Consider the following 17,691-nt stretch of genomic DNA (forward strand, 5'->3'; position numbering starts at 1 on the left):
TTTTTTTTTTTTTTTTGGAAGTGTGTAAAATTTTGGAATGAAGAGTGTTTTTCGAGCGCCCGCAATATTATCCCTAATTTTTGGTATATATCAGCAACATTTTTCCATCTCTCTTCACAAAATGACAGAAAACACCCAAGTGCAATGGATTTTAAACAATTATGATGGTTACGGGACATTCCCCTCTTTGATGTTCGCCAAGTTCTCGAAAGTAGAAGACTTAAAAACTTGTGAAAATATCTTTAAGAAGGCGGTGGATGACATCGCGACGTTATCAATCAAACAATACAAAAATCATTCCAAATGGATCAAATGGACGCGACAAGTAAAGAGATAGCAATACGAAGTATGTATAGTACATATTTATCACTGTTAAAAGCAAGTAATTGTTATTAACTTACAATTCCTTTCTTAGGTATTAAGTACACTATTTTCATAAATTATTCGCACAAGCTCAGAAAAAAATTGCGCACAATTTTTTTTATTTTTTCGCACAGATTCGCAAAATCAACAAAACACGATGGACTTTCGAGTTTATTAAGAAGATGGGCATGGTAATGCTGTGGATGAGCATGGCAATGAACCAGTTGAAATGGAAGTAGACGATGACGGTTATCCTCTCGCCGACACTGTCGACTTTGACAATTACATAGAATTCAAGCCGCCTGAGAAGCCTAAGGTAACCCCTAAAGCATCCAAAACAATTACTTCAGTACCAGCTGGACCAGCCACTTACTACAAAAAAACATGGGGACGATGTTAAAGGTCATTTTTTTATTTGGTCGATCAAGAAGGCCTTACGGCAGGAAAAGCAGGAAAACAGCTTGGTGTTGCCCGTCGAACTGCTTATGACTGGTTCAAAAAAGACCAAGAAGAGATTTCTAGAAATGCGGAACCATTAAATGCAGTGGAACCAAAAAAACCTAAATCAAAAGCTGGTAGACCAGCTTTATTGAATGAAGAACACCAAAAGTATTTCGAAGAAAAGTTCATCGATCATCCTTCCGCAACTTTAGATCAGACGATGGAAAGTCTTACCAACCATTTTCCTGACTTGAAAGTAACAAAAACAACTGTCTACAACTTTATGGCGGAAAAATGTGCCTTGTCTTTTAAGAAAGCAAACTTTCATTCAAAAGAGAGGAATTCACTTGTAAGCATCGAAAACAGATTCGACTGGGTAACTAAATAGAGTAAAACAGACATGGATTACAATAGTAATTGTGTTTTTATCGACGAGTCTGCGTTCTATATCAATTTGAAAAGAACAATGGCTTGGTCCAAGAAAGGTACTCGAGCTGAGGTTGTCCAACATCTAACAAGAGCCAAAACGACGACAATTTTAGGTGCTATATCCCCGCATGGCGTTGTCAATGTTAAGATAAGAGTGCCGTATCCTGCAGCTTCAAAAAAGAGAAAGACGGCAAGCGGAACTAAGAGGCAAAAAACTACTGGAACTGTTACTGGACACTATTTCAATTTTATTGCAAGTACTCTAGATATGATGAATCGCCATGAGGAATTCAAAGGGCATTATCTTATTATGGATAATACACCTATACATACCTCAGTTAATATTAGAAAATTTATAGAAAGCCGTGGATATGGTTGTGTTTATCTCCCGCCATATTCCCCTGAACTCAACCCAATTGAGCAATTTTGGTCTGCTGTTAAGAGCAAATTGAAGCGAGAAAAGCTTTTAGAGGCCGAAACACTCAATATGAGAATCACTGGAGCATGTCAAAATGTCTTAATAAGTGACTTACAAGGATCTTGTCGTTATTCAAAATCAAAGTTCAAAACTTGTTTGAATAAAGATCCCCTCTAATAAACTTCGCACACACTGAGCAAATTAATCTTCTGTAAACTGTGCAATTTTTTTCTGAGATTGTGCGAATAATTTATGAAAATAGTGTACAATTACGGTTTTTGCTGGTATATGTAAAGCATACCTGAAAGATAATCTTGGTGATCGACGAAACAGTAAGAAAGCCGTTCTCTTGTCTGCCTGCCGTCCTACCCTAGGTATCGATCCTATCCTCTGGTTATCTATGTCAAATGCAGAACGCAGCCGAATAGTCCGCTGGCTTCTAGGTTGGTTACCTGGTGGTGCCCCTAAACCATGCATCTATCATCCTAATGCCTTGTTCACAAGAGCCCATGCTATATGGTGTCTACATATGCATCGACGATTGCAAATGCCTTTGACCAAACCCGACCCTTTGTCCTTCCTCTTGAATAAGCTGCTAAATAAACAAAAACGCATGCCACCAATCTCATCAGCTTTCAACTCATCTGTCTTTCCCGCCTGGACGATTCGTTGGCCTGCTATGTGCCGTATACTTTTTGAACTTGACTATCTTCATCATGGAAAACTTCCTCCAGAAACTGCCCCCCTTGGTACAAAACTTGTAAACTGGTTACGTAACTCTGAATCTAGTATTTATTGATATATCTTGCTTTTCCTCTTCCCTTCTCTTTCTTTTTTACCCTTTTGCCTATCAAAAGGTTTTTTAGTACACTTTTATCCTTTCTCGAACTGACCCGGGCAATCCAATACGCCAGTATTATGTGCTCACATGGGTTGTTTAAATTTTTGTTATAAATAAAATAATTCTTAATCGTATAGCGCAGTTGTCCATCACCAAATAACTCCCTTTTAGAGCTTCATTAAGATCCCAAGATATCAAGCAGAACATTTATGAATTTGATAAAGTGCACAGTTGTCGTATCCTTTTGATATCGATTCTGAACTATCTTGCGCACTGCTCTCGTTATTATTATCAACATACCTTGTAGCTGGTTCTTCTCTAATAAACTCATCTATAGTATGTTTTTTTTGACGTTTGCTACTTTTCTTTTCTCGCTTGTAGATGCCTTGTTACTTTGAATTTTCTCTTTTTTTTGCGGTGGCTTCTTTATCGCTACATGAATGAAGCTAGATGCTTGTATAGCTCCAATAATCGTATGAGATGGGGTCTTTGTTTTAGTTGTCTTCACTATGGCAGGTATTCTAGTATCAGTTCTGGCCCAATTATTTCTCAAATTTATATGAAATCCAGCTTCGTTGATAAAGATACATTTTTTTATAAAAAAGTTGAGTTTTATTAAATAAAATCCAAATGAGCACAAGTATTTTATATACTAAAATTGCCCGGACCAGTTCAATTCTGTATTTAGAAAAAAAAACCTTCTTGGGCTGAAGGAAAAAGGAAAAAAAAGAGGAAGAGAGAGGAGTTTATGAATGCTGGCTAAGCCAGAGAAGAAAAAGGGAGTTTAAAGATAGATTAGGTAGGATTAAATCATCGTAGGGAACACCATACTGTAGCATGTCAACTTTATAGAGGAATCTTCGGACGGTAATCCAATGTATTCGCCAAGAAGCCTGTGTGTGTAGTAACTTGGGCGGTCGAGAGGGAATCCGATTGAGAAGACATGAGATGGGGTCATCTACGTCTTGTGACATGCGTAATTGAGAATGGATGCGCAGGCAATGGATACTGTGTTTCTTTGTTAGATTGTGTGATTTGCATTGACAAGGTTTACGAGTACCACCAGGTTGCCAGCCTAGCCGCCATCTAATGAGTTGACTACGTTCTATTGGGAGCATAGGTAACCACAGGATGGGGTTCATGGACAAAGAAGGACGACAGACAGACAATAATTTGCTGTGCCTGTTATAGAACAAGCTCTGGATATAAGCATAAGTAATATTATAATAGATGAATTACATAATAAAGGATAAACTATAAGCCTGAATATGAAATAAAACTCTGTATATAACATCTTGCAAATAATATAAAACGTATTGACATCCAATTGTTTAGATGTATCAATTATAAGACATCGTATCATTTTTAAATATTTATTTTTATAACCTTGACAAAGGATTCAAGTCGTCTTTGATCCAATAAAATAAAACTATAAAAAATATCAGGAACATACACTCAGATCAAACAATAATTTTTTTACCCAATAGATAATCCATAGAAATCAGTCTCTTGAATCAACAAGATGTATATCTGAATACTAACACTGTTTCATGGCTTATGTTCTTTGATGGTTATTTTTATTTCTTTGATTCAGGATTCATTAACATAAATACAAGCAGTTGTGTAGACGTAAAATAATCTTTAACTTTTTCTTTAACTTTCAATTCTTATTCTTTATTTTAATTGAATAAAACAGTCTCAAACTATACTTCCTTTTGTTCCCTTTCTCTCTTCTTTTTCTTTCTCTTTTATTTTTCTTTTAAATATTACGTTCCATCACATTGGGAATGACTGTATGCGACATTTTTTTTTTTTTTGAAAAGCACGACACTATTTTCCTGAATTGTGCGATACTCTTTTCTAAAAACATACGACACTGTTTTTGTTAAAAGTGCGACACTTTAATCTTTTTTTTCTTGCGACATCATTTTGGTAAAAGGTGTATTAAAATTAGAACTTCCAAATGTTATTTTACATGGAAATTTACCTGACAAACAGCCAGGTGTTATTCTGATTACATAATAAACTAACTAATCGTATTACACAAACAACTTTATCTTAAGACAATGAGGCGAAAATTGAGATTTTTATTAAAAGTATAAGAAATAATGCAAAAAAAATAGTTTATACAAACCGAATTAATAACTTGTAATTTGAACAATAAAACACATTTAATACTATAAAACTATTAAATCTTCATATTGCTGTCACTTTTAATTGAAGTAGGTGTCCTGCTTTCAACTAAGCGCCCCATTTTCAAAATTGGCCCAAAGTTTTTTTTGTGTGGCCCAACCTATTTTCTTCAGCTGTAACATTTGTTTTTTGAATTGACTAGTAGGGCAAATTCAGAAACTCTATAGACTACATGTCCATTGGTCTTTTTATATATGTATATATAAATAAAATCCTTTTTATTCGCATGTGAGCAATATGAGTCCTATTGAAAGTTTCAATTGATAAAAACTATTCTTAATCCATTTGTATTTAATAAATACTAATAATGTTTAGTTCAGAATACAAATTTAAATAAATAAAAAGCTATGCATAAAATTATCCTTTTTTTTTATCTTTTGGAAACAATAAAAAGTAAATTCATATTTGATTTGTATTTGCTATCTTGTATGTTTTGTTACATGCACAAAAAAAAAAAAAAAAAAAAAAAAAAAAAAAAAAAAAGTTCGATCAGTCTATGATGAATGGCTTCTGACAAAATAATTGACAATGAAATTGATTAGGCTTTGAGGAAGAACCGCAACAACGATCAATAAAATCAATATTAAAGTACCGATCCAACTTCTCTAGCCGGGGTTAGGATTATACCCTTTCTCTTTATTCCTTTCTCATTTTACGACACATGAGCCAATCTGTAGCAGCAGCAACAAAAACTAGATTAGCACAATTATCACAGCTTTCTTGCCAAATATTTTCTAATGTATACAATCCAACAGGTGCACGTACTGGTAACAAGATCTTGAGGCAACGGTTAATTGGCCCTACGATCGCTGCTTATCATCCACAAAAACTTGTTCATTTCCGAGACATTAGTGCTTTGTATCCTCAACTTGAACTAATTGATATGGATGAAAAGGTGCGTCTTGATGAGATTGCAAGAAGAAAGAGACGAGGAAAGGGTGCACCAAAGAAAGGTAAAATAGTTAATTTAATAATAAATTCCCATGTTCAGAAAACTAATATTTAAATTTTATAGGACAAGGCAAGCGTGCTACAAATAAGAAGAAATAATTGTTTTATTTATACACATATAATTGTACATAATATTTATATTAAAAAAAAAAAGGAAAAAGAAAAAGAAAGAAAGAAAGAGCGAGAAAGATTGTTCACATTTACTTTCTTCTCATTGTCGTTATTTTTTCATGTTTAGCAATGAGTCTAGCATATCGTAGTCCACATGCATTACATAAACTGTTATAGATTGGATTGTTATAATAGATGCCAAAAAAAAAAAAGAAAAAGAAAAAATTAATTATCATAACTTACCTTTTATGACCATTTGGACCTCTTCTCCATTCAGGACTTGTACTTGTCTGACAGTTTTCACACTTCTTTTCTTGAATACCAAATCGGTTCCTCCAGGTTTTTAATAAGGAGCTTCGATTATTGGTTTCAGATCCTGTCGTGTGCTCCTTGGTATTTGTTGCTATTGTTGTTGTTGTGGTTAAGTTATGATTAGCTAATAATTGTGCAGATACTGTTGGTAATGGTAATTTGATATTATCATTATTAAGAATCTCATTAATTTTGGATATACGATAAGCTCTAGAGAGAGAGAAAAAAAAAAGGAGGAAAGGATTATTAGCCACTAATTTGTTTCTATAACAACTACTATGATTACATACTTTGAATGTTGTTCTTGACGATGATTTGTTTTCATGGTAACTAAAGATGGAAATGACAATGGATGATTTTTGTTGGTATCAAGGGAAGTTATCTGAAATAAACTAAAAGTAAGACTCCCGTAAATAATTATAATTCTTTCTACTTCACATAAGCCAAATGGCTCTGTCATGACAGTAGAAGTTGAATGAGTATGATGAGTACACGTTGCATAAGCTGTTACTCCTGTTAGAGAGGTAGAGAAGTTTGTTGTATAAGCTATTTTTCTTTCAATTTCTTGTAATGTAAATGTGTTTGTAAGATCCAGTAAAAATTTTATTTCTTCTTGTTGTATGCGATATGATTGTTGGTTGATATTGTTGTTATATAGTAATGGCAGTCTGTCAAAATTTTGTATAACAGTATTACTATTGTGATAAGGATTTTTATCTTTATTAAAATAGGATGGCCATGATATTAACAATTGCTTTTCTTTAGTGTCATAAATTTGAAATAGTCTAAATGTTGTATATCTTGTGATAGGCTGTAATGAATGATATTGTTGTAAAATATTCAAAATTTCATAAATAGCCTATGTATATATTTATAAAATTTTGCATGTAAGAAGATAATATATATGTTATATATATGCATATTTGTTTATGGAATATAAACTCACATTTGTACTTATTCGTTCACTTCCACAGCAAGCAATGTTTTGGTCTGACATATCTATTCCAAGATACATAATTACACAAGTATTATAAATTCAGTTTACGCTATATTTTAACTACCTGTATGAAAGAAAGCTAGAATAACTTTATCTGTTGCTGTGTATGTAACTACGTCAGCTATAACCCAATTAGTTGATTCATTATTATTATCCTTGTATATGTAGTATCACGTGTAAGCAGCATGACATTTTTTTCATTATTATGATATATTTAACGTACACATACCATGCCTTCATTATCATCTTTTAATTTTTCATAAGCTAAAGATTTAATGCTACGCAAACGGCATCTGAATTTAACAATCATTAATATTGTATGAATATGTTTTTTTTTCTTCTTTTTTATTGCCATAAGTTTTATACCTAGTGATTGCGCCTGCTAAAGTTGTAGTTTGAACAAAATTCAATAGATCTGTAGCAGCTAATGACAATTCATCAGGGTGAATAAAGTCTAATAATGATCGAGATCTTAAAATGTCACCGATTGTTATTCCAAAGCTGATCTCAATTTCGTCTATATATTTGGGTAAATAGATGAATTTAAATTTTTCAAGGGATAATAATGCCCAAAAGCAAGAGGCAAACGACATAAAGGATTTAATACTATATTGTATAATTTTATCAACAGTTATATCTAAATATATATACAAATTGTGTATGTTTATAATTGATTAGAAACAGAGTAAAAAAGAAAGGTAAAGAAGAAGAAGAAAAAGGTTATGTAATGTTTACTAAGATAAACTATGCTAAATAAAATATATATGTTATATATACACTATAATCTTTCATAATCCATAAAGCTGGTAACGACATGAAACTTTTTTTTTATATATCTGTATACATTTATAAATATGTATTTATAGCCATTTTAGGCTGTAGCAATACATATATGTATATATATATATATATATTTACTCAGAACTACATCATTCATCTTTGATAATGTGAGTGAGTGTATATCATCATATTACTCTTTGATATGATCATTCTCATGTACACATACTATAAAATAAATAAGACAGTATTTTATGTACTATTCGGCACTATTTATTTTAGTAAAACGCCACAAATAACAAAATAATAATTCCTTTTTCGTTTAATTTTTGCAATGTATATTGACAAGTAACATAATAAAAGGGTATATGTTCATGAATATATGTATTGTGGCCCTATTATTGATTAGGAATAGGATTGCATATATCTATCTAAAGTATGATTTACGAAAGGGTAAGAAACTATATACACTACTTGTAACAAATATTCTAATAATACACATTAAATGAGCTACATGCCTTTTTTTTTTATTTATATATTGTTATTTACAAAAAGAAAAGAAAAGAAAAGAAAGAAAGAAAGAAAAAGAAATCACCATAGGTTAATCCTAGATGATAATAAAGAAGGGTTATCAACACCAATAATCCAGCCTAGTTTTTCTGTGAATTGCTGTAAAACATCACTAAACTGTCCATGTGTCTCTATATTGTGCTGCACAAGCCTAAATAAACATAATTTGTTATGCCAGCGTAATTAAATGTAGATACGAGATCGTTACTTACTCTTTAGCCCATTCTGTTACAACCTGCTGGCCATAAATCTTTCCTTGGTTTATTTTAGAAGATGCAACATTAACAGCCTTTTTCCAATATTCTATTATTTCATTCATTAAATCTCTTTTGATTTGATTATGTACTAATAGAAAATAAGACAAGTAAGTAAATAAATAAATATATAGATTCATGGTTTAAATTATATACCATCGTTATCCCATTCTGGTAGTCGACTTGCAACAGTTGTAGCATAATGAAGATAAGAAAATAAGGTAGTTGGATGTTCGTCTGGTGAAGATATAAAATGTTCAGCATATTCTACTAATGTATTCTAAAATTGATAATATCAGTATATAATTTATATACAATGCTATATATCTATATTTTACAACAATATCAAGTAGTATTGTTCTGACTCTATTGAAAGTATAATCATCTCTTGTCGAAGTCTTGTTATAAGGGAAACTGTCAATTAATTTCTTTTCGAGATTTCCAATAACTAAAGATATTGATTGCGTAGTAGGAGGAGGTATAAAGGCATCAACTTCATTTTTTAAATGTGGATTAGAATCAACAAGATCATTAATTAACTCAATAAGTTTATCTTTATCCAATGTAGCTGTACAGAATCATGAATTAGTATTTATATAATATTATCTACAACAAAACTTGGTTTGTTTACCTAGTAATTTGCTGATTGGAAATCCTCCTTTTGTGCTCATTCGATTACGTTTTGTAGCGTGAAGTATATTATCTTCTCTTAGTGAATGTAGTGTTATTGTTTTATAATCAGTACTGTTCTCGCTATTTGTCATTTCTTCATCCTCATAAGATGCTCGCCTTTTACGGCCTTTTAGTTTATTAGATGTAGATTAATAAATATATATATATATATGTATATGTATACATTCAAATGGACGCTTCTTACCTTTTGTTGTCCCATCATTGGAAGGAGGTGAATATAATGTTGGTGGTTTCGATTTTGCTAAAAAATGAGCTGAACGATATAGATGCTGCTGTTGTCTAAAAAGGCTATTTTGGCTTGGTGAAGATGACATTTTAATAAAGATAAAAAAAATAAATAAATAAAGTTAAAAAAGCAGTGTCTGAAAGCTTCGATGTGTGATGATGATAATATTGGTGACTGGTTTGTCATGCGTACTGCAGTATTTTTAGTGTATGTCTTGACTGCTACTCAAGAAAAAAAAAATTACGTATTTATTAGAGTTATTCACATTGATATAATAAATATGCCGCCGCAGTTACTGTTATTGTTGTATAATTGTGCCTAAAAATTTCAATTATCTTTTCTCTTTTCATCTTTTATTCAAAAAAAAAAAAAAAAAAAAAAAAAAAAAAAAAAAAAAAAAAATGAAGAAGTCTAAGAAACAGTTAAAACAAAGTATATTAAAATAATCAAGAACATGATAACTATGATAATAAATAATTTTTATAGTATTTAAAGATTTTGATATAAACGATGAAGGGCTCTTGGATACTGAATATTTGTTTAAAGCATTGATATCTTTGGACTTGCCTATAGAACAATCAGATATACCGGATTTATTTGAATCTGTAGGACGAGAAAAGGAAGGAACAGTGACACAAGACGATTTTATAGATATAGTAACAGAATTAATGGTAAATAATAAAATTCATATAGTTTTTATTTTATTTTATTTTATTTTTTTTGTCAATCTTTAGGACTGTGATATAGACGATGGAGAAATATCACAACAAGAAGCAAATGACTCTTATTTAATAACAGATACAGCTTTTAATATGTTGGCTGATCCTGCTGTTAATGGCATTACTTTAGAAAGCTTACTTAAAGCATGCGAAATGCAATATGAATCTTGGACAAAGCAACAAGTAATGGAAATGATGAATGAAGCTGATCTAAATCATGATGGCTTGATTGATTCTGATGAATTTAAAAAAATTTGTAAAAAAGCAGGTTTATTGTAGAAAGAGAATATACCATTGTCTATATTTATTCATTACGTTGATAATAATAATAATAAATGACGATTTACTTTTAACTATAATAATGAAAAACAGTGGGCTCACAACCACGAATAGCTTTTGGTTCTGTATTTGGCACATAAATATCAGTCCAAAATTCTTTTATATCGGGTTCTGGTGAGTTTTCTGCTTCTCTCTGAGCATCATCAACTTCCTTCTTGACTTTCTTTTCAATGTCTTTAAGTTCAGCTTCAGTCGCAATATTGTGTTCCAGTATAAGTTTTTTAAGATGAGAGATAGGATCAGAGGATGATCTAACCTGTTGGATTTCATCTCGAGTACGATAAGTAGTACCAGGATCTGACATGGAATGGCCACCATAACGGTAAGTTGTTACTTCCATCACTAATGGCCCTTTACCAGAAATAGTCCAATCTCTTGCCCATTGTACGGCTTTTTTCACTGCAAAAATATCCATACCATTAGCCTATGTATGTAGAAACATCAGTATATAAAGTAAAAGCAAACTAGAGTCAATGGTATCCTTACTACTTACACGAATACCAGGAATATAGTCACCACGTTTATAATATTCAATGGATGCAGATGAACGTTCGTTTGAAGTGCCCATACCATATTTATTATTTTCACAGATAAAAACAATTGGAAGATTCCATAACTTGGCCATATTAAATGCCTCAAATACTTGTCCTTGATTAGCAGCACCATCACCGTAAAGAGCCAAGGTCGTTGAAGCATTTCCTTGATACTGTTGTGCAAAGGCAATACCTGCTCCTAAAGGTACTTGCGCACCTACAATACCATTTCCTCCATAAAAATTATGAGCAAACATATGCATCGATCCACCTTTACCCTTAGAGACACCAGCTGAGCGACCCATCAATTCTGCTAAAATGGATTTAACTGAGGCACCACGAAGAAATGTATAACCGTGGCAACGGTAAGAAGTAATAACATGATCGTTAGGGGTAATAGCATGTTCAATACCAACAGCAATAGCTTCCTATATACATATATATATATAAAAAGAGGGCGACAGAGAGATTGAGTTAAATGCTACCTACTAATTTTTAAATACTATGCACATACCTCACCTGTTGATAAATGACAAAAACCGCGAATTTTCTTACCCTTATAAAGTCCGTCTGAGGCCATTTCAAGACGACGGATTGTTGACATTTGAGTGTACATGTCCAACATTTCCTTTTTAGAAGTTTCTAGCTCAAGTGAGGGGGCTTCAGCATTGTACATTTGAAAGGAATTGTCAGGTAATGTTATCTTGATGGTCTCATCCTCACTTGCTGATGTTGGTGACTTTTCGGCTATTCTTGCAGGTGATGTCGTACAAATATTACGCTGTGAAATAAAAATAGATAAATATACAATTTGGTTCTAATTTTTTTTCCATGTTTATTTACAATAGCATAATTATTTGATCTTCTCACAATAAATCGTTTAGCAACTGTTTTAAGCATTGAGTATAGTATGAGAATAGGAAGAAAAGAGATGCCCTGTATTATTCTTATGATTATCATTTCTAAGGAATTACTAAATATATAAATGTAAAACCTATTTAGTAGATTAAAATTTCCCCGCTAATAACAATAATAGATGCACCTACCAAATATTAAAAAGTATCTAAGATAACATACACAATATATTAACAACGTTATTAATATGAAGAAAGTATTTTTTGAATGTGTATATATAAATTCATATTCATATATAAAAATATATGCATACAGTATTGTTAAGCAGGAATATGCTCCCTTTTTTTTTTCTGCAATATATCTTTATTTACCTTAATACCCCAATTATTTAAGTCCCCGTTTTAAACATATAGATAAACTAGAAGAATGATTTTTAAGGCAATAGATCCGAGGAAATATCTCCAAGTTAATATTTTACGCGCAAATAAACATACCATCTACTTGAAAAGCACTTTATGAATGCAATAACTATTGTCGTTACTGATATCAGGAATATCTTTCCTGAAGCATTTTATTTTCTAACGCGCATGAATTAGTTTCTATTCCTATTATAAAATATTATAAATTTATATGCCATCAATAATAAAAAAAAAATAGTCTGTTTAATATGATTAGCTTGGCTTTTTTTTTTTTTTGAAAGGGTGTGTTATATTATTAAAATTGAATATACTTATTTCTTTTTTTTTTTTTTTTTTGATAGATAGAAGCATTATTGTGTATCAATATGACCTAATGTATTCAAAGTACAAATGCAATTCTATAAATTTATTTTTGGTAGTTCCTTTTCATTAGGTATTTTCATATAAATACCATACCCAAAATGATTGGCGAAGTCTCAAAATCGTGAAAGTTATTAGAAGAGGCATGAAAATAAATAAGTTTAATAGGTACTTTTTTTTTCAAGAATCTTTTTATATAACTCGAATCTACATACTTTCTTAGACAACAATGTTATATATGTCTTTCGAATGGCATTCTTTTTTTTTTTTTTTTTTTTTTTTTTTTTTTTTTTTTTTTTTTTTTTTTTTTTTTTTTTTTTTTTTAGTCTGCGTACTCGTTAAGATAGATATGGTAATTTTATCCATTACATAGTAATGGAATCCCCGCCACATGGTGTTTAGAATACCCACATTATTCTAATGTTGACTCAGGATCAAATGGGTTATAGGTTTTTGGAAAGAATTCAGTATTATTTTTATTAGGTGCCACTATAGTTGTAGTAGATTTAAAGCACATGTTCAATATTATCCAAAAATAAGGATACATGAAACGTATTATATCATTGAGATGTTGATTTGACTAAATGATAAAAGCATAAATGTCTCTAGTGAACTTGACTTGATGCATTAGGTTTTAAGAGGCTAGGTATTCAAATTAAATAATTGCCCCTATTCAAAAGTAGCTTTTATCTTGGAAAGAGTGTCATTTTTTATAAGTTTAGGCGATAAAGTTATGAGCTGTTACAATATAATAGCTTTGTTATCCACTTTGATCTCATATTTTTGAATGACTAGATATATGGTTTCAAATAATATAGTAATGTCTACATTGTAATATGCTGCATTGACTACACAGTATATCAAGAAGATCAAAACGATATCTTGTTTGAATTTGCTTGTCATGTGAATTAAATGTTTGTTTACTTTTACTTCCTCTCTTTACATATAGTTCAAGTCTAATATATTGGAGTAATCTGGGATAAAAGTTCATTTTCTTCTCCAAATGAATTCAATATTCATAATGTAATCGAGATGCGTTTCCTGTTTAATTTTATTTCCACCTACTATTTCCTATTCAACTTGAAGTGATCGATAGAAAACTTATTGATATCATTTATATACTACAACTATCACTCCATATTAACATCAGTAAAAGAGAAGTGATACTATTATCTGATATGAATTCAATGCTAGTCTTTTGTTACAGTTGTTATACATATATGTATAACCATTTAATAATATATTTACAGTTTCAAGGCATAAACTTCATTGCCTAGCAACGCAAAACCGGATGTTTATTTGTATTCCATAGCTACAACATCTTTTATTCATACATATACATATTTGTATATACATGAATTTTGATGTTAAATAATAGTATTAAAAGCACACGTATTATGCAAATAATAAATTCATTTGCTACTCGCTTCTAAAGGATAATCACTAAAATATAACCTGTGAGTGGTTAAAATAGATGAATTTGAGACAATAGTGTTTCTGTTTAATTATGTGTTACTGTTATAAAAGTAATGTAATTGGGCTTGTTTTAACTATAGTATTTTTCCTTTAACAAATAGATGTGTAGAAGATATAATAAAAAAAACATTTCATTTAGCCTCATTTGTTAAATTTCACTCGTATATTATATATATATATACATATATATACCTTAACTTTATCTTTTTTTTTATACGTATATTAATAGGCATTGTTCAATGAACTGTGTACCTCTTGAAGTCACTACCTCTTATGTTCAATTGACTCATGTAAGTATATCATTCATGTTAATATAAAAGAGGTATAAACCGCAATGTATTCATATTATTTTTAATATATATATATATCTATATAGAAGGTTTTTAGTGCTTATGTACATGAATATGCAGACACATGAAGTACTCTATTAGGAACTATATCCATATTTTGTTGGTTATGTGCTCAAATACCGTAAGTAATCAAGGAGACAAATAAAAGTTTAGACTTATATAATATCTAATCAAAATAAAACAGCCAAATGATAGAAAATTATAAATTACAATCAGCTGAAGGACTCAGCTTGTATCTTCTATATTTATGGTTAGCTGGTATAATCTGTTTAACACACATATATGTATATGTATAACATTACTAATAATTACAATAATAATATATATAGGTGATATTGGAAATTTGGTTAGTTGTATACTGAATCATCAATTACGCTTTCAAATCTATTTATCATTTTATTTTGTTCTATCAGATATCATTCTTATATACCAATATTTTCAATTTCGTAAAAATAATAACTCGAAAACAAACGACTTTGATACACAAATTAATGATGAAGAACAATGTACTTTTATAACCTTTGAAGATCCCTTAGAATTGTTAAAACCATTTGATGATAACTCACAGAAAACAACTTTGATGATTAACTATGGCACCATCAATGAAACTTCTACAAAGGGCACAGTTACTTTTATGGGGTTGCTTTTATTCGGCTCTCAACTAGGCTTGTCAAAAACAACTTTGTATGCATCAGTAACCAGCAATAGTAATATTATATCATCAACAGCAAATGAAACTTTCAATCTATTCGGCTGTATATTGGCTTGGCTCTGTACCGCATTCTATGTTTTATCTCGTATTCCACAAATCTGCAAAAATTATAAACGTCGTTCAACAAAAGGAGTTTCCATTCTTTCGTTTAGTCTTGCTGTTTGTGGTAATTTAACTTATGCAGCAAGTATTTTGATTTATCCAGATCATACAAAAGATAGAATCATAGAGTCACTTCCTTATTTAATAGGTAGTCTAGGTATATTTTTCTTTGACGCAATTATCTTTGGACAATTTTTGTATTATAATTTTCTACGAGATGTTAATAAATTAATAATATAATACGGACATTAGCTTTTAATGAAAGACTGTTTAATTTTCCCACCACTTTTTTTTTTTTTATTGACAGTTGGTAGTAGTGCATATAGCTATTAAGAAAGAAAAAAAAAAGTCAAGGCAATCATGATAACGGTTATTTTAATAAAAAAAAAAACTATTCAAATATAACCGACAAGAATAATATTTAAATAGAAAAGGATAATGCCAAAGATTGGTCTAAATACATAACGATTTAAATAATATTTCTGAATTCTCAATAAATAAACTTTAAAGTAGATTAAGTAATAACTATAATCAAGATTTATTTGTTATAAATTATCAGGTATCCATGATGAATAATAATTGTTAGACAAGTTGTGACGGCTAGTAGAAGCTAAATTTTCTATATTTAAATCATTGAAAGAAGTCTTTTTTTAAACATTAGAAACTTTTTATTTCTTTTTCTCCCCCAATAGCTAATAGCCTGAGTCATTAAGTGACTCTATTTCACTGAAAAAAAAAAAAAATTGTATTTTCAAGTTCAGGAACCAACAAAAATACGAACCCGTCACAATCAAATAAAATCTCCGAAAACTTTGAAAAAATTCATATAAATACAGAAAAAAAAAATTACTAAATAAAATTTTTTTTTACAGAGTGGAACCATATAAAAATTTTTTTTTACAGAGTGGAACCTCTTTTAGTAATATGATGTCCTTTACAAGAAACTTGCTTACCCCCTTGGTGTCTCGTCGTCTATTTTCAACTACAGTTGCCCCTCATGCATACTATACAAGTACTTTGGTGTCTGATCAGCATAAAAAGGTGAATTCTAATGCCAAACTCTATGACTTTAGAAGTGACACTGTCACTGCTCCTACGGATGAAATGTTTGACCTTATGAAGTACGCCTCTAGAAATGATGATGTCTTTCAGGTAAAACAAATAAACAAATAAACAAATAAATGAATACAGAAATTAAATAAATAATTAAATAATAGGAAGACAAGTCTGTAAATGATCTTCAAGATTATATGGCAGAACTAACTGGGCATGAGGCTGCTCTCTTCTGTGCCAGTGGTACTATGACAAATCAACTTGCTCTTCGTACTCATTTGGTAAATCCACCTCACTCTGTTGTTTGTGACCATCGTGCGCATGTTTTCCTTTGGGAAGCAGGTGGTATTGCCATTCACTCTCGTGCTTCTGTTTCCCCCGTGATTGCTTCTAATGGTATTCATATTACTGCTGATGAAATCAAGGCTAATCTTTTGGGTAATGATATCTATTCTGCTCCTACTCGTGTTGTTTCTCTTGAAAATACTTTAAATGGTATGATATTCCCTATTGAAGAAATTGCAAAAATTTCTCAAATGGCTCGTCAACATGGTCTTGCTATGCATCTTGATGGTGCTCGTCTTTGGAATGCCTCTCAAGAGACAGGTATTCCTCTTAAAGAATATGGTAAGCACTTTGACTCAATGTCTCTCTGTCTCTCTAAGGGTGTAGGCGCACCTATTGGTTCCATCGTGGTTGGTTCTGCTAAATTTGTTGACCGTGTTCGTTATTATCGTAAACTCTTTGGTGGTGGTTGGAGACAAGCTGGTTTTATGGCTGTGGCTGCTAAATATGCTATTGATAACATTGTACCCACCATGAAGGAAACTCACAAATTAGCCAAATATTTAGCAGATGAATTTGTAGCTATGGGTATTGATCTTCAAATACCTACTCATACGAATATGGTCTTTATTGATACTACTCGAGTTGGTCTCGAAATTGAACGTGATCTTATTCCTGCCTTGGCTGAACGTAATATTCAGTTGGGTGGTATGGGACATAAGGCTCGTATTGTTTTGCATCATCAAATTGATCGCCAAGGTGTAGATACTTTATTAGAAGTTGTACGCGACGCAATTAAGGCTCGTCAAAATTTAGAAAATGAAGAATTACGGCTTACTTCAAGTGAATCCGCTTAAAGAAGTATACCCCTCCTCCCCTATTGTTCATTTTTCTTACTTGTTCTATTCTCCT

The 17,691-nt window shown here is 31.1% G+C and overlaps 10 protein-coding genes across 10 annotated transcripts; 5 read left to right on the forward strand and 5 right to left on the reverse strand.

Moving 5' to 3' along the window:
• The first annotated feature begins 5 nt into the window (after positions 1 to 5).
• Positions 6 to 549, forward strand: BX663DRAFT_526648 (uncharacterized protein). Its single transcript, XM_051529938.1, has 2 exons — positions 6 to 346; positions 416 to 549. The coding sequence occupies exon 1, from the start codon at positions 38 to 40 to the stop codon at positions 335 to 337; it is 300 nt and encodes a 99-aa protein (XP_051377961.1). The 5' UTR covers positions 6 to 37; the 3' UTR covers positions 338 to 346; positions 416 to 549.
• Positions 550 to 2,505: 1,956 nt separating this feature from the next.
• On the reverse strand, positions 2,506 to 3,093 carry BX663DRAFT_462724 (uncharacterized protein; the record flags this gene model as incomplete). The annotated part of the gene is made up of 2 exons (XM_051523978.1): positions 2,506 to 2,757; positions 2,845 to 3,093. Coding segments are annotated over 2 exons (336 nt in total), but the record flags the coding sequence as incomplete, so codon positions are not given.
• Positions 3,094 to 3,238: 145 nt separating this feature from the next.
• Positions 3,239 to 3,679, reverse strand: BX663DRAFT_443979 (uncharacterized protein; the record flags this gene model as incomplete). The annotated part of the gene is made up of 1 exon (XM_051523596.1): positions 3,239 to 3,679. A coding segment is annotated over one exon (441 nt), but the record flags the coding sequence as incomplete, so codon positions are not given.
• A 1,489-nt stretch (positions 3,680 to 5,168) lies between these two features.
• Positions 5,169 to 5,789, forward strand: BX663DRAFT_526658 (mitochondrial ribosomal subunit S27-domain-containing protein). The gene is made up of 2 exons (XM_051529939.1): positions 5,169 to 5,638; positions 5,701 to 5,789. The coding sequence occupies exons 1-2, from the start codon at positions 5,347 to 5,349 to the stop codon at positions 5,733 to 5,735; spliced, it is 327 nt and encodes a 108-aa protein (XP_051377964.1). The 5' UTR covers positions 5,169 to 5,346; the 3' UTR covers positions 5,736 to 5,789.
• Positions 5,790 to 5,947: 158 nt separating this feature from the next.
• On the reverse strand, positions 5,948 to 7,870 carry BX663DRAFT_526664 (uncharacterized protein). Its single transcript, XM_051529940.1, has 6 exons — positions 7,423 to 7,870; positions 7,286 to 7,349; positions 7,121 to 7,211; positions 7,006 to 7,058; positions 6,350 to 6,918; positions 5,948 to 6,269 (listed from the first exon to the last, which is right to left on the reverse strand). Exons 1-6 carry the CDS (start codon positions 7,647 to 7,649, stop codon positions 5,987 to 5,989), a joined length of 1,287 nt encoding a protein of 428 aa, XP_051377965.1. The 5' UTR covers positions 7,650 to 7,870; the 3' UTR covers positions 5,948 to 5,986.
• A 472-nt stretch (positions 7,871 to 8,342) lies between these two features.
• BX663DRAFT_526670 (Cut8 six-helix bundle-domain-containing protein) lies at positions 8,343 to 9,801 on the reverse strand. Its single transcript, XM_051529941.1, has 6 exons — positions 9,535 to 9,801; positions 9,289 to 9,456; positions 8,996 to 9,225; positions 8,814 to 8,937; positions 8,616 to 8,748; positions 8,343 to 8,554 (listed from the first exon to the last, which is right to left on the reverse strand). Exons 1-6 carry the CDS (start codon positions 9,662 to 9,664, stop codon positions 8,425 to 8,427), a joined length of 915 nt encoding a protein of 304 aa, XP_051377966.1. The 5' UTR covers positions 9,665 to 9,801; the 3' UTR covers positions 8,343 to 8,424.
• Positions 9,802 to 9,963: 162 nt separating this feature from the next.
• Positions 9,964 to 10,593, forward strand: BX663DRAFT_526674 (uncharacterized protein). Its single transcript, XM_051529942.1, has 3 exons — positions 9,964 to 10,008; positions 10,063 to 10,247; positions 10,311 to 10,593. Exons 1-3 carry the CDS (start codon positions 9,978 to 9,980, stop codon positions 10,572 to 10,574), a joined length of 480 nt encoding a protein of 159 aa, XP_051377967.1. The 5' UTR covers positions 9,964 to 9,977; the 3' UTR covers positions 10,575 to 10,593.
• A 51-nt stretch (positions 10,594 to 10,644) lies between these two features.
• BX663DRAFT_556294 (dehydrogenase E1 component-domain-containing protein) lies at positions 10,645 to 12,067 on the reverse strand (the record flags this gene model as incomplete). Its single annotated transcript, XM_051531703.1, has 4 exons — positions 10,645 to 11,058; positions 11,128 to 11,595; positions 11,682 to 11,948; positions 12,011 to 12,067. The coding sequence occupies 4 exons, from the start codon at positions 12,065 to 12,067 to the stop codon at positions 10,645 to 10,647; spliced, it is 1,206 nt and encodes a 401-aa protein (XP_051377968.1).
• Positions 12,068 to 14,333: 2,266 nt separating this feature from the next.
• On the forward strand, positions 14,334 to 15,758 carry BX663DRAFT_526679 (PQ loop repeat-domain-containing protein). The gene is made up of 5 exons (XM_051529943.1): positions 14,334 to 14,364; positions 14,469 to 14,567; positions 14,654 to 14,748; positions 14,812 to 14,885; positions 14,957 to 15,758. Exons 4-5 carry the CDS (start codon positions 14,816 to 14,818, stop codon positions 15,679 to 15,681), a joined length of 795 nt encoding a protein of 264 aa, XP_051377969.1. The 5' UTR covers positions 14,334 to 14,364; positions 14,469 to 14,567; positions 14,654 to 14,748; positions 14,812 to 14,815; the 3' UTR covers positions 15,682 to 15,758.
• Positions 15,759 to 16,365: 607 nt separating this feature from the next.
• BX663DRAFT_533598 (pyridoxal phosphate-dependent transferase) lies at positions 16,366 to 17,636 on the forward strand (the record flags this gene model as incomplete). Its single annotated transcript, XM_051530539.1, has 2 exons — positions 16,366 to 16,593; positions 16,659 to 17,636. The coding sequence occupies 2 exons, from the start codon at positions 16,366 to 16,368 to the stop codon at positions 17,634 to 17,636; spliced, it is 1,206 nt and encodes a 401-aa protein (XP_051377970.1).
• Between the last annotated feature and the right edge of the window lie 55 nt (positions 17,637 to 17,691).

The sequence above is a fragment of the Cokeromyces recurvatus genome (assembly GCF_025118155.1).
Source record: "Cokeromyces recurvatus strain NRRL 2243 chromosome Unknown BX663scaffold_47, whole genome shotgun sequence".
In the NCBI taxonomy this organism is placed as follows: domain Eukaryota; kingdom Fungi; phylum Mucoromycota; class Mucoromycetes; order Mucorales; family Mucoraceae; genus Cokeromyces; species Cokeromyces recurvatus.